At 34.6% G+C, this 14,189-nt stretch overlaps 1 protein-coding gene across 2 annotated transcripts; it reads right to left on the reverse strand.

Annotated features, from left to right (window-relative positions):
- Positions 1-22: 22 nt before the first annotated feature.
- LOC127963612 (mitogen-activated protein kinase 13-like) lies at positions 23-13,698 on the reverse strand. Of its 2 annotated transcripts, XM_052563617.1 has the most exons (12): positions 13,334-13,698; positions 11,408-11,537; positions 10,941-10,999; positions 10,660-10,765; positions 7,206-7,235; positions 5,620-5,667; positions 5,417-5,531; positions 3,903-3,974; positions 3,576-3,655; positions 3,230-3,308; positions 1,873-2,046; positions 23-1,763 (listed from the first exon to the last, which is right to left on the reverse strand). In XM_052563617.1, the coding sequence occupies exons 1-12, from the start codon at positions 13,444-13,446 to the stop codon at positions 1,681-1,683; spliced, it is 1,089 nt and encodes a 362-aa protein (XP_052419577.1). In that variant the 5' UTR covers positions 13,447-13,698; the 3' UTR covers positions 23-1,680. The 2 variants fall into 2 exon arrangements, with proteins under 2 accessions (XP_052419577.1, XP_052419578.1); XM_052563618.1 differs by lacking the exon at positions 7,206-7,235 and having other exon boundaries at positions 13,334-13,684.
- Between the last annotated feature and the right edge of the window lie 491 nt (positions 13,699-14,189).

Here is a 14,189-nt window from a genome sequence, read left to right on the forward strand (position 1 = left end):
AGCGAAGAAGAGGAGCTGCAAATTACTAGATAAACGAAACATTAACATTTATATCAGCAAACATGATCACAAACCCATCCGAGGTGGACGAACACAGTTTACATGAGAGGAAATAACATTTTCTGTAGGCTATTCGAGACATGGGTATATTGGTACAGTTGAGTTAAGGCATACATTATTACATACAAGAAACAAAATACAGTACTAAAGCCAAAGAGAACAGTAAAATGTGAAAAATAAGTCAGATCCTGGAAATCTCACACTGATGTGCTACTCACAACCTTGCTTGGTGCCATTTGTCATGGACCGTAAATCACTTCCACAAGCTAAACATCCTGTCACACCTTTCAAAGGATTTGAAGGTAACAAACAAAAGCCTTAAAGTCAATATGAAATTAGAATGGACCATTTGTACTTTCTGAATACACATTCTTCGTCTTGTGAAAAATTTGTTGTGCATGTTACTCCAAAAAAAGAAATGTTTGTCTCTGTAATCATTCAGTAAAATGTGATAATTTCCCCTAACACACCATTTCTAAATCCCTCCCCTTTAACCACCTGGTTTCATTTTGCTATGTAATTTTAACACCCACTTCACTAAAAGTCCCACTTGGATAAAGGTCCTGCTAGAAAAGCAGACACCGCCAGAATTTTTTTTTCTAGAAGCATACCTGGCTTCACTCAGAAATATGGCAGATTAAAATGGGTAACCATTGCCATTTCATCTTGACTTTAAATAAACAAGTCACAATACTAAGGCTCATTTCTTTAAGTGTTAAACTGAAGTCAGTAACAGTGTCCGTTATGCATCCCCAACAATTCATTATACTTTTGTATACAAATCTTTGTGTGTGTGTGTATATTATATATATATATATTTTTTTTACACTACCATTCAAAAGTTCGGGGTCAGTAAGACTAACAATTTTTTTAAAGATTCTCTGATAAATAGAAAGTTCAAAATAACAGAAATTCTTAAAAAAAAAATATATATATATTTTGCAACATTATAAATGTAATGTATATATTTGGTCAATTTAATGCATCCTTGTTGAAAACGAGTATTACAGTACATAAAAAAAAAAAAAACAATAATTCCCTTACCCCAAACTTTTTAACGGTATACTGATTGTGAAATACTTGACCTTTAAGATCCATAACACTAAAATACATAAAATCGTACAAGGCTATCCTTTTTAAATCAGATAGCACTTAAGGATAGTTTACTAAACATAAAAAGTCTGTCGTCATTTATTCACCCTCATATCATCTAAAATTATTTTCTTTTTTGTGTAAAATAATTAGAGAATTTAGGTTTGTTTCTTCCCCTCAAAAAGCTCTCATATGGCTTTAGATGACTTTGAATATGGCGCACGAGTTGTCTGAAAGAGCACAGGGATGGAATAAATTCTGTATAAATGGTGTGAGGGTGAGCAAATGATCGCTTAAGGTAACATGCATACTGGCAATAAATGTAAATGTGGACAATGTGGACAGTTACCACTATATCAAAATAAAATGTTCATTCACCAGACGTCCAGATATACCACATATTCCTTAAGAAGTCAGTTATTGTACAACATACTGCTATTCATACACTTTATAGGAGTAAATAAACAATTCTAAATTGTTCATCGGCAGAAACTAAATCACATAACCACAATATAATGTCAGACCATACTAGGACATTGTGAGTGTGTTTCTTCTCTTTGAGTCCCTTCTTGGGAAAGGAACAAAGCTCCTCACTTCTTTAAACGATAAACCTGTGAATAATAATAATAATAAAAAAAGATCAGTTTGCATTTACATACATAACATGTGCATATATATAGTACAGCACACATAAATCTGTGTGTATAATATGTTGCTCACATTTCCACTCTTCTAAGGGCAATGTGGCGTTGTCATAGCGGTCATCGTATGGTGTGGGCACTGGGGAGTCCTCTGGGTCTCTCAGGCTATCAAAATAATTGTGTGCCAACGCACCATCAGCAGTGAGACGAGCATCAGCATCTAACACCAGCATCATCTCAAGCAGATCTACCGCTGGGGTTAGTTACCAGTGGAGTGGCATTGAGGGACAACACAGTGGGTCAAAAACAGAGCAACATCATTAGAATAGCAAAAGCTGATATATGTATTATAATGTGAGCATTATTATATAAGTACAGGGCAAGCTGAGCTATTTTTTGATAATATTTTAAAGTTATTTTATCATTTATTAGGCTAGCTGGGTCAGATTTAGGTTGGTTAAGGTAGCAGAATATGCCAGTATAAAAGTTGTTATAGTTACCTACAACTAAAACCATAACATTTTTCGTTAATTCAAATAAAATAAATGTTAAATGAAATAAAATAAAATAAATAAAACAACAAAAAAAACATTTTGAAATTCAAACTGAAACAACATATATATATACAAACACACACACAATTTTTTTTAAAGAATACAAATGATACAAAATTCTAACTAAAACTTTATCTAAAATTAAAATGGAAAATAAACAAATACTAAATAATTCAAAATATAAATAAAATCTATAACAGAAACTCGATAATGGCAAAATAACACTATTTGTAGAGAAACACTTTACAATAATTTTTTTGTTTCTTTGAGAATCATCAAAATTGCTGGCAGGCAACTTTTTTTTAAATGCTTTTGGGGAAAGAGTTAATGTTAATCAATAAATATACTATTGTTGATTGTTAATGTTAATTAACAGAAGTGTATTAGTATAGAAATTAACATATTAAATGCTGTAAATATGCATTAAGTAATATTAACTAACTGAACCTTTATTGTGGAGTGTTACCTATTCTAGAAATAACTGCAGAGTTAACAAAGCTTCAGAAAATTAACATTGAATAATAATTTCATTAAAATTGTTTAGCTGACATTTAATATTTTTTGGGATGCCTATTATTTTCCAAGTTGCAATGCATAACAAACCTAGAAGTTTCCATCGGTGTTCCTTAGTAAAGAATATGTCTGGCAACACTAGGTGACATTCTATCTGACGCTTGGTGAAAAATGTAAAAACTTAAATTGTTCTGTTGCATTTGCTCAGCATCTTGTCATTTTTGTCAGAAATAATGGCATGTCACATTGACAGGCAGCAACTATGCAGTCAAACTAAATCATAAGTTTTACAATGAAAAAAAGTATCTTGCCAAGCAAGAAATGTGACAACATGACAAAGGAGTAATTCTTCATTGGGGTATTACTTACCTTTTTTACTGGCTCTGGGAAACAATGTTGAGAAGTCTTTGCGTGGATAGTGGGGCAGGGATTTGACATAGCTTTTTGCCTATTCAACAGCAATGAAGACACTGACATTGATTAAGATCAGGAATGACAGCGGAGTACAGTAGCTAACAGCAACCATCACGCAAAACGTTAATAATTCAAGCTGAATTTTCTCCCTAAATATTCAAGACCATTTTCTCAATCTTTCTTCACATTGCATTAGCAATTCATTCCAAGTTGCATCAGCGATCAGTCTCAGGTTTAATCAAGATTCAGACATATCATGTATTAAAGATACCATCATTTGGTAGCACTGAAAATGTCTTACCTCTGGGTTTTCTAGTTTCTCAATAAATTCTGGACCTGGTGTCCCGGTTACTTTCATTATCTGAATCAACTGGTCCATGTCTGAGTGTCAAAAGTTAAAGACAATGAACATCATTTTTGACAATCATGACAAAAGGGAATAAGTTGGGCACAGCATTTCTAAATGCAATAGCAATTAACTAAATGACAGTGTACTGACTGTACATCAGTCATTTGAAATTTAATTAACAGAATGTTAAAAGTTTTACTTTCTGAAATCCAGCCCTCAGAATATGTTCATTCATTAAAAAATTGAAATAAATTAGGCAAATTGAATGCTGAAGGATACAGTCTTTTCCTTTAAAGAGTGTTTTTCCATTGAACATTTCACCCATGATGCACCCAACAGACCAGATATCCACTAGAAAGTAGAAAAAGGCAACAATCACACATATTGAACTATAATAATCATTGCAACCACCAGCCTTTAAAACAATGCAGAACATTTGACATACAGTACATTAATGCAGCAAATCTGAATCAGTAGAGCGCATTCGATCTAACTGACAATTAACGATTGAAATCTACATGAAGGAAGGGTATCTGAGCATTTCTAAAGACAACAATATTTAAAAATGCAAATTATTGATTGCAAATGATTTTGGTTGCTTATTAATAGTAAGGTAGTTGTTAAGTTTAGGTATCAGGTATGATTAGGTATGTAGAATATGTGCTTTTTAATTAATAATAAACAGCCAAAATGTTAAAGGTGCCAAAGAATGCAAAAAACACTTTTATAAGGTGTTTGAACACAGCTGTGTGGGTGCAGTATGTGAAAACAACCAGCCTATAATGGTAAAAATCCACTCACTCATTGTTTTATAATTCCAATAATTAATAAACAGTCTCTCCATACAAGAGATGGGTGCAGGGTTGCCAGGTTTTCACAACAAAACCCTTCTCCAGACATAAAGCAACCTGACAGCAACAGTAATAGTGTAGTAGCCCAATTCCACAGACTTGGCAACACTGGAAGGGAGGCGGGAGCCCCAGCTCATTCTCATTTAAAGGACACACACACATAAACAGAGCGTTTCAGCTCATACCCTAATTTTCATTTTCATTAATTTTATATTTGGATTTTATATTCATTTACTTATTAACTGAAACCCATTAACATGTTAAATACATTTATTATTTATTGTAAAAAAAAAAGAAATTTTCTAAATTCAATTTTCAATGGACCTCAAGATAATTTGTAAAGATTTAAATAAGTAAACTTGTATATACATAAGCTGTATGAGTTTATTTGTAAGGTGTCCATGTGTTGATATTGTAGGTATCCATTTTTTATTCAATATGCATGTTAGACCTATGAATACCAATGAGAGCATGTTAGAACTGCTCATATAAACCAACAGAGGTGCTATTGAACAGATGAAAAAAACTAACTGGAGCATAACAGATGACTAAATCAATATTTACTGTATTTAACCTCATATTCTAGATGATACTAAATCAGGGAACACATATTCTCTAATAACTAAGAGTTTCCCATCAATAAACACTTAATTTGCTGCTTACTGATAGGTAGTAAGGTGCTTGCTGTAGAAGTTATGTTTAGGTAAGGAGTAGGGTTAATGGATAAGGAATATGGTCCTGCAGAATAAGGCATTAATATGTGTTTACAAGTACTAATAACCAGCCAATGTGCTAGTAATATGCATGCTAATTAGCAACTAGTTAATAGTGAATGGTGTTCCCTAATAGTGTTACCATATGTTTTGCCTAATCAGAGTAAACCTAGCTCTCAGTAATAATTTTAAGAGGTGTGTATGTCTTAATGAATGACAAACATCTTGCCTGTCTGCGTGTAGTGCATCCAGTTTAGAATGACCTCAGGGGCCCGGTACCACCTCGTCACCACGTAACCGGTCATCTCTGCTTCTGTATGACGCGCCAGGCCAAAATCCAGGATCTGCAAACAGACCAAATGCAGAGAGTCAGTGTCAACTGAAAGAGATTTACGCTTCTCTCTTTTATGGTGAAAGAATGGTGGCACAAACCTTCAGCTCACAGTCTTGGTTCACAGCCAGGTTTCCTGGTTTGAGGTCCTGCAATGCATAAAGGTGTTAATCTTCCTACAAAGACATTATTCTTGAACAATTACACAAGATCTTAGTGGATTTCTTAAGAAGTCTTTATTCTGAATGCGGTGAACTGTATTTCACATTGAAAGTGAGCCGGGTGGCTTCTAACAGATCTGAGCATGTAGAGACACTGCCTCACCAAACAGGAAATCAGTGGCATTACCTCATAGGACAATGTGTGATAGAAAATCTCAGACAAAGCAAAAAGCACGGAACCCACTCATAATAATAGAATTAGAAAAACTTTATGGCTAATTTCAGAACCTGCATGTAAAATGAAAAACTGGATAATTGTATAAATCACTTCTCGTAGCTTGGCATTCATTCATTTTTTTTTCAATCTTTTCAATCTGTGCATCTAGCATTTAAAACATACTGCCAGAATGTCTCCAGAAAAGCACTCCTACAAATCTAAGAGCATCTTAATATTGTATAATAGATGCACACACTACCATTCAAAATTTTGGGGGGTCAGTAAGATTTTCATTTTTGTTATCTTAAACAGCAAGGATGCATTAAATTGATAAAAGTTACAGTGCATACATTTAAATAGTTACAAAAATATGTATTTCAAATAGATGCTGTTCATTTCAACTTTCTATTGAACTAAGAATCCAACAGATTTTTTTATAGTGTTCACAAAAATATTAAGCAGCACAACCGTTTTCAACACTGACAATCATAATAAATGTTGCTTGAGCACAAAATCAGCATATTAGAATGATTTCTGAAGGATCATGTGATACTGAAGACTGGAGGAATGATGCTGGCAATTCAGCTTTGCATAAGATGAATAAATTACATTTAGTAATATACTGAAATAGAAAACCGTTATTTTAAATTGCAGTATTAATTTACAATATTAAAGTTTTACTGTATTTTGATTAAATACAGCCTTGAGTATAAGATAATTATTTAAAAAATATCTATATATTTTTATTTAAAAAAAATCTTACTGACACCAAACTTTTGGACAGTACTGTAAATACCTATTTTAATAATCCAATAATGTTTCATAAATTTGCACATAACTTATTTCCCATTATTTGGAATTTGGATAAAGATATTCATAAATAATGAACAAAAACAGCTTTACATGTTGTAATACTTGATTAAAAACCAGACTCGTAACAGCAATCCATTTTATTAAATCTAATTGGACAAGCCACATGAGTGTGTTGTAAACTAGTTAATATGTGAATAAATATGAATTTGAAATATATTTATTCCTCTTAATCTGAGAGGGATGATTGCTCTCTCATCTTCTCAGATGAGAAGAAATGTTGTTAATGATTGTTGATAGTCCACTGATCAATACATATTAGTGAATTAGCATTAGTAAATGTAATTCATGGAGATGAAAACTCCCCCATGGAGCACATTTGCATCTCCCGGAGAAGAGCTACAACGATCCCAAGAGAGGCCATGTGCCTTTAATTCAGATCTGTGTGGAAATGATCATTATGAGCAGATGCTGTTTATTCATTGCCAGTCTCACTTACTCTGTGAATGATGCCAGCACCATGAATGTACTGTGGAGTGGAGAGAAACAGAGGGACAAAGAGGAAGAAAGAAATACCACAAATCAGTATTATGACATCCTTCACAGTGTTATGTTTCAGTATTTTATTACACTAATAGGACTGATCTGAAAGACTGCATTACCATTCCTACTGGCAATCATCTTAAGCCCAAAGTATACTTCTGTTTTTACAAGTACATCATTTTTCACTTTAGTTTTTTCAGATGTTGACCAACTTAAAGTCAACAGGAAACATCATTCACAACCCAGTTTACTTTGGGATTGTGATCAGGGGTTAGGATTAAAAAAAAAAAAAAAAAAAATCCAGAGCCTGAACTTTTTTTTCCAGGGGTTGGGGGGGGGGGGGGGGGTGGCCATATACACACACGGTTATTAGTTAAAAAAAAGAGAAAATGATTTCCTTTGAAACTAACTGGTAACGTATCTGCCAATGCCATCAGCCCTTGACAGGCTCAGACTACAGATAATGGTGGGATATTTGAAACAGCAATAACAAGAAAGATTACTCACTACAATATTGTGCAAACACATTTAACATATAGGATGCTTTTGATATCAAGTTTTGCTGGTTAGATTTATCCTTGACAAGGTACAAGATGATCTACAATTTAAAACATAAAACTTCTGAAACTGTTTAAAAAAGAAAAGAAAAAAAGAAATAATGGTAAATTAAAAACTAGGAAATTTAGGAAATACACAAAGACAGGAAACTACAGTTCAGTTCAAAAAACAAAAAAAAAACAAAAAAAAAAATGTCCAAGAACTGGTAACTTAAAAGGGTCATATGATGCTTTTTTAAAGATCACTATTTTGTGTATCTGATTTAACAGAATATGTTGACATACTTTAATGTTAAAAAAAATTGTATTTTTAAATACTGTACATTATTGTGGTTTCTCTATGCCCCGCCTCTCTCAAATGCATTGTTTACTAGAAAGCACCTCCTTTCGACAAGCGCAGTCTGCTCTGATTGGCCAGCTTACCCAGTGCATTGTGATTGGCCGAACACCACAAGCATGGATCGGAAATGTAATGTTCCTTTTCTATAATCATGAGCTTCTTAGACATAAATATAAAAACAGTAAATAATGTCCTTAGTTTTACCATCAGTTCAAGCCAGAGTCGCGTGACAGACACAGTAATGAAGCTCGTATGTGTTTGCAGTACACAAGCCACGATTACGAAAGACTCCACTGCGACACTGCTTTGTAACTCTGCTTATACATGCACAAATAGCTACATAACACACTAAAGGAAAAATAGAAATAGTATCATATGACCCCTTTAAACAAGGTTCATACAGATACTGCAAAATAAATTAAAATAAAAGTCTTTCAAGGACTTGCACTACTTTATCGGTTCTGATCCGGCACAGTGCCGGAGAAAAGCCCTGTATGGTGTATTTATAGAAAAAAGAAATTAAAGAAGCAATTCTTTCTTTATTATAATTTTTTCTTGTAATAAAGTGCACTGATGAATCATATGCAGCAAGTCCACAAACATACACTACCGTTCAAACATTTGAGGTCAAGAGTTTTTAAAAACGTCTTTAAAAAAAATAGAAGTCTCTTATGCTCACCAAGACTGCATTTATTTGATCAAAAATACAGTAAAACAAATATTGTGAAACAATATTACAATAAAAAGAACTGTTTCTATTAATATATATTTTATGTATGAAATACATACAGTACAGACCAAAAGTTTGGACACACCTTCTCATTCAAAGAGTTTTCTTTATTTTGATGACTATGAAAATTGTAGAGTCACACTGAAGGCATCAAGGGCTATTTGACCAAGAAGGAGAGTGATGGGGTGCTGCGCCAGCTGACCTGGCCTCCACAGTAACCAGACCTGAACCCAATCGAGATGGTTTAGGGGTGAGCTGGACCGCAGACAGAAGGCAAAAGGGCCAACAAGTGCTAAGCATCTCTCGGGGAACTCCTTCAAGACTGTTGGAAGACCATTTCAGGTGACTACCTCTTGAAGCTCATCAAGAGAATGCCAAGAGTGTGCAAAGCAGTAATCAAATTAAAAGGTGGCTACTTTGAACAACCTACAATATGACATATTTTCAGGTGTTTCACATGTTTTTGTTATGTATATGATTCCATATATAATTCCACATGTGTTCATTCATAGTTTTGATGCCTTCAGTGTGAATCTACAATTTTCATAGTCATGAAAATAAAGAAAACTCTTTGAATGAGAAGGTGTGTCCAAACTTTTGGTCTGTACTGTATGTAATTTATTCCTGTTATGGAAAAGCTGAATTTAAAAAAAATCTTAAAAAATCTCTAAATGTCTTTTAGGGGTGGAACGGTTTGTGGAAAAAAATCTAACTGTACGGTTCGGCACGTGCTAGGACTGCGGTTCAACTTAATTATGACAACACATCTGTAATGTGGTTTGCTATAAATAACACGTAAAACAAACAGGGTTCAGCTAATATATGTTTCTGTTGACGGATGCACGTTTTGGCCATTACAACGACGATGAATGGGGGGGGGGGGGGTTGGGGTGGGACGTGGACAATTCACTCTTGTTCAATGCGAATGCCGTATGAGGCGTGCGCACACAGGTGAGACCTGAACAGCACACGTTGATAACTGTGCTTTAAGCTAAACTCTTTTAAAATTTACCAGTTTAAACGTTTAAGAGCGAGTGAGAAGATGTGTGCGTGTGTTTATCTGAAGCATGCAAACCCGCACCTCAGAATGCGTGCAAATATTAGCTCTCTCTGAAGTATTGTTTAAATGGACAAATTCACACACACACAAAAAAAAAACTGAATCAGTGCATTCTCTTAAAGTGACAGCACGTTCTTAATATTAATCAAACAGCAACAAGAAAGAAATCACTCTTGTAACTTTTGTAACTTTAATAAAGATTAATCTTTAATTTATATTGTCAAATATGCAATGCTGTTTTACAATTCATTACTTTATTCAATTTCTGTACATAAAAACTAATGTAAGATTTTTTTTTTAAATGACTATTTATTTGTATCTGTTTTTTATAGTTAGATATATTATTCTTATTTACTTTATTTTTATTTGACAGTATAGTTTTTCCCTAAACATTGCACATACCGATCGTACTGAAACCGTGACTTTAAAACAGAGACACAAGCAGAAGCGTAAGCTGAACCGTTTCACCCCTAATGTCTTTACTGTAAGTTTTGATCAATTCAATGCATCCTTGCTGAATTAATTTCTCTCAAAAAATAACTTTTCACTGACCTTGAACTTTTGAACGGAAGTGTATTAACAGTCAATTTTGGTTCCATGTTCTGTTCTGACTGGCTGTGTTGCATCACACAGCATTTTAATGTTCACAAACTGTTGTAAACTTGTTACATCATGCCTGGTTGGGAAAATGTTGCCTCTTTTTGTGAGCTGTTTTGGTCTGACCTTTAGTCCGCACAGCATTTGATAGACCAGGAACTGGATACGGTCTTCTGTAAGGATGCCCTTGACTTTAGAGAGGTCTGTGTACATGTATGGCATCACCAGGTAGCTAAAACAGAAATCAACTGCTTATTTTTTTTTTTAAAGGAATAATTCACCAAAATATTAATTCGGTCATTATTTATTGACTATCATATCATTTAAAACCCATTTTCTTGTGTTATTTTTCATTTCTCCTTTTGTCTCTTTAAATATGTCTTAGAAAGGTCTCATTAAAAACTTACAAGTCTTGGAAGTCGTCCAGTCTGGAGGCAGGAGTGAAGACGTCTAACAAGCCTATTACCTTGGGTTGGACAGCAAAATTGACACAGGAAAAAAGCAAGTGAGTCACAGCCTTTTCAAGATGTTATAATGGTTTTCGATGGACAGTCTGACTGAATAAAGCGGCCTCGGTTTCAATGTAACCTATTAAAAACTTAGATAAGGTACTTATAGTTTATGATACCGCAATTAATCATCAGTGTGTCACCATGCGTCACAAATATCCTATTCTGAACTTACACACCGAGTCCGCCAAGCTAAACATTTGATACTCACACCATTCTCAATGAAAGCAATGGGAGTATGGTGTGATAAAAGTCTTTTTGTGCCTTGCAAGTCATTCAAGCCATTGAAACTGCTGGAAAATAGAACTAACAATGTAAGCAGCAAGAACTGACCTTGAGGCACGTCAAGCATAAACGACACTTACATTTTCATGTTTCATATGTTTGAGCAGCCTCAGTTCACGATAGGCCCTCTTCGCGAAGATCTCTGACTGAAAGGGTCGGTGCAGCTTCTTGATGGCCACCTTCTCTTTGGATTTATTATTAATGGCCGAGCTAAGAATAGGAGAACAACCATAATCATTAACAAATATTGTGAACTGAGGTTGAAAATTTAATGACACACTGTAACAAATTCAGGAAATGATATAGAAACTGCAATATGCAAATAAGAATCTGCACAAGCATGTTAGTTGATGAGACGTTGCTTGGCTGCAAAGTCTTGTTGTCAAAGCATGTGGGTTTCACAGTCCCCCACTTTCACCAGTGTCTGATCTTAAAGCTGTTGTGAAGGTTTTGTGACATTGAACCAAGAACAGGAAATGTCAATGCTGCTGGGATATATCATGTCATGACTAAGTTTAGCAAAGATCTGACTGTAATAGCGAAAATACAATATATACAGTAGCATAAGCATCTAGAGCAGGGGTGTCAAACTCAATTCCTGTAGGGCCCTGCAGAGTTTAGATTAAACACTAATTAAACACACCTGATTGCAACTAATCAAGGATTCAGTCTTATTTGAAAACAACATGGTATGTGTGTGTTGGAGCAGGGTTGGTACAAAACTCTGCAGGGCTCCGGCCCTCCAGGAATTGAGTTTGACACCCTTGATCTAGAGCAAATAACATGCCAAATTAGAAATGCATGATACATTGGTGACATCAGCAGCATAGTCAGTCTGATTTGGCCGTTACTGGTTGTTGAAAATAGTTAACAAAAAAAGTTTTTATAACTACAAAACATCCATTGTTCTATCATTCTTTTCTACTGTACAGTACATCTGACACCTTGTTTCCACTGAAAGCATGTGATTTCATGTGCATGTGAAACAGGCCTAATGGTGTAGATTTTTATCATATCGGTTATCATTCATAACCAAATTATCATTGGTTATCTTATCAGCTCAAAGTCTAAGATCAGACTGCCCCAAGTAAGTTTTAAAAGTAAGATTAATTTATTTGATAGGTATATTGAAAAAACTCAAGCCAGATTATGTCATTGACAGGGTATAGACACAACTTCACAGTACAATTTCATGAACTACCATGATTTCACAGTGTCCATGGCAAAACAACTTTTGTAATAACATTAATATTCAGAACATTACATTCCTTAAAACTAACTAGTATCTATTTGCATGGAACTACTTATTCTTTCATTGATCCAGTCAGTAGGAGTGCAATGGTGATTAAGTTGTCTTTAAATTTCCGAAGTCATTATTCACTCGATAATTGCAGGTTGTCACTAGTTCCTGGGAGCACATTGAAAATTTTAGTTACTACACAGGCTAAATCTTTCAGTTTCAATAAATCTGAAACTACTTTAGTGAGCATAAACACACATTTCTAAAGCATTTATTCATCTTACTTAATGTTCATTTTAACATTTACTAAAACTTTTGTATCTGTTATTATTACTTACTGGACCTGAGCTAACATGAACTAACAATGAACAGTTGAGTTTTAACTAACTTCAACAAAAAACGCAACAAATATATTAGTTAACATTATTTAATGTTACGTGTTACCGTATTCGCTTTAGACGAATACAGTATGTACCCCTGCCTAGGTTTTGCTTGCAACTATTCCAGTTTAACTAGAAAATATGAATGAGGTATAAGTACTTATTTCCCAGTTAACAATTTAATTATGAGCTACTAAATAATTCGTATGGACCTAACCTAAGTACTACTGTATTGACTAACAGAATCAAGTCTAGTCATTATTATTACTAACTATACGCTAGTTGGAAGCAATGAATGCTAAAGCGGCTTGCCACATTGTTCGACTTCATGTGGCAACCTGTTGAAAGGCAGTTCACGAGCGTCTACCTGCATTCCAGGAACTCACCACACGCTGCCATAAGCTCCCATTCCGATCTGCTTTAAGCAAATGTACTTGTTCGGAACTTCCCATAATGTACTGTTGATCTCCTCTCGACTGTATTCCACCCGTGACTCCATTTAGCGATGAAGGAAAACAAGCAAAGAGCAAACGTTCAACGCGCACACAGTGACTCCTACGCGATATTATGCATTCGAGCACCAAAACGTCACTGCGCAGGAACGATTCTTTTTCACGGACCAATATAAAACAGCCGTTTATCTGGTTCCATGTAGTGTGGAGCGGCTGCGGAATCGACGCTTTAAATCACTAGCCATTCAAACTTTGGAACGCTCCGTGATCGAACGCGCTGAGATCTGTCTGAGGTTGACGTCATGATCCCCCGCACACGCCCACTTTCGAATTTAAACAACTGCGGCTTTGATTGACGCACTGCTGCTCACCTCCATGTAAACACACACGGGTGATTCTGCAGTTCAGTGCACACAAAGTATTGCTCGTTAACTTTGAATGCAATAAAATATATAGAAATTGATGTTTTAGCAAATTCTCAAATAAATAGTTAAATAAATTCAAACTGTCCCTCTGATGCTCTATGATTGACTCTGATGATTTCCTGTCACGTTCATGACAATCGACTCAGTTGTTCTTTAAAATGATTGCAGTCGACAGCAGTTCTTTACCAATTTAAAGTATTAGTTTTTAGGCTTTTTTGTAAAAAGTGCAAAGTAAAATTTACTTTTAACAATTTAGAAAATGTATTTGAAGGGAGATTAAGTTGTGAGAAATTCTACAAACACTTTAGGTAAATTAAACAAAACAATAAAAATTTATTGACAGAGATAGATAGATAGATGAGGGA

Source organism: Carassius gibelio, chromosome B8 (genome assembly GCF_023724105.1).
Source record: "Carassius gibelio isolate Cgi1373 ecotype wild population from Czech Republic chromosome B8, carGib1.2-hapl.c, whole genome shotgun sequence".
In the NCBI taxonomy this organism is placed as follows: Eukaryota; Metazoa; Chordata; class Actinopteri; order Cypriniformes; family Cyprinidae; genus Carassius; species Carassius gibelio.

Coding starts and splice junctions, on each gene's coding strand:
- LOC127963612 (XM_052563617.1), bottom strand. CDS start 13,446: ATGGAGTCACGGGTGGAATACAGTCGAGAGGAGATCAACAGTACATTA. Junction 10,766..10,940: donor CTGGACGACTTCCAAGACTT/GTAAGTTTTTAA, acceptor TTTCTGTTTTAG/CTACCTGGTGATGCCATACA. Junction 7,236..10,659: donor AAATGCTGTGCGGACTAAAG/GTCAGACCAAAA, acceptor TCCACTCCACAG/TACATTCATGGTGCTGGCAT.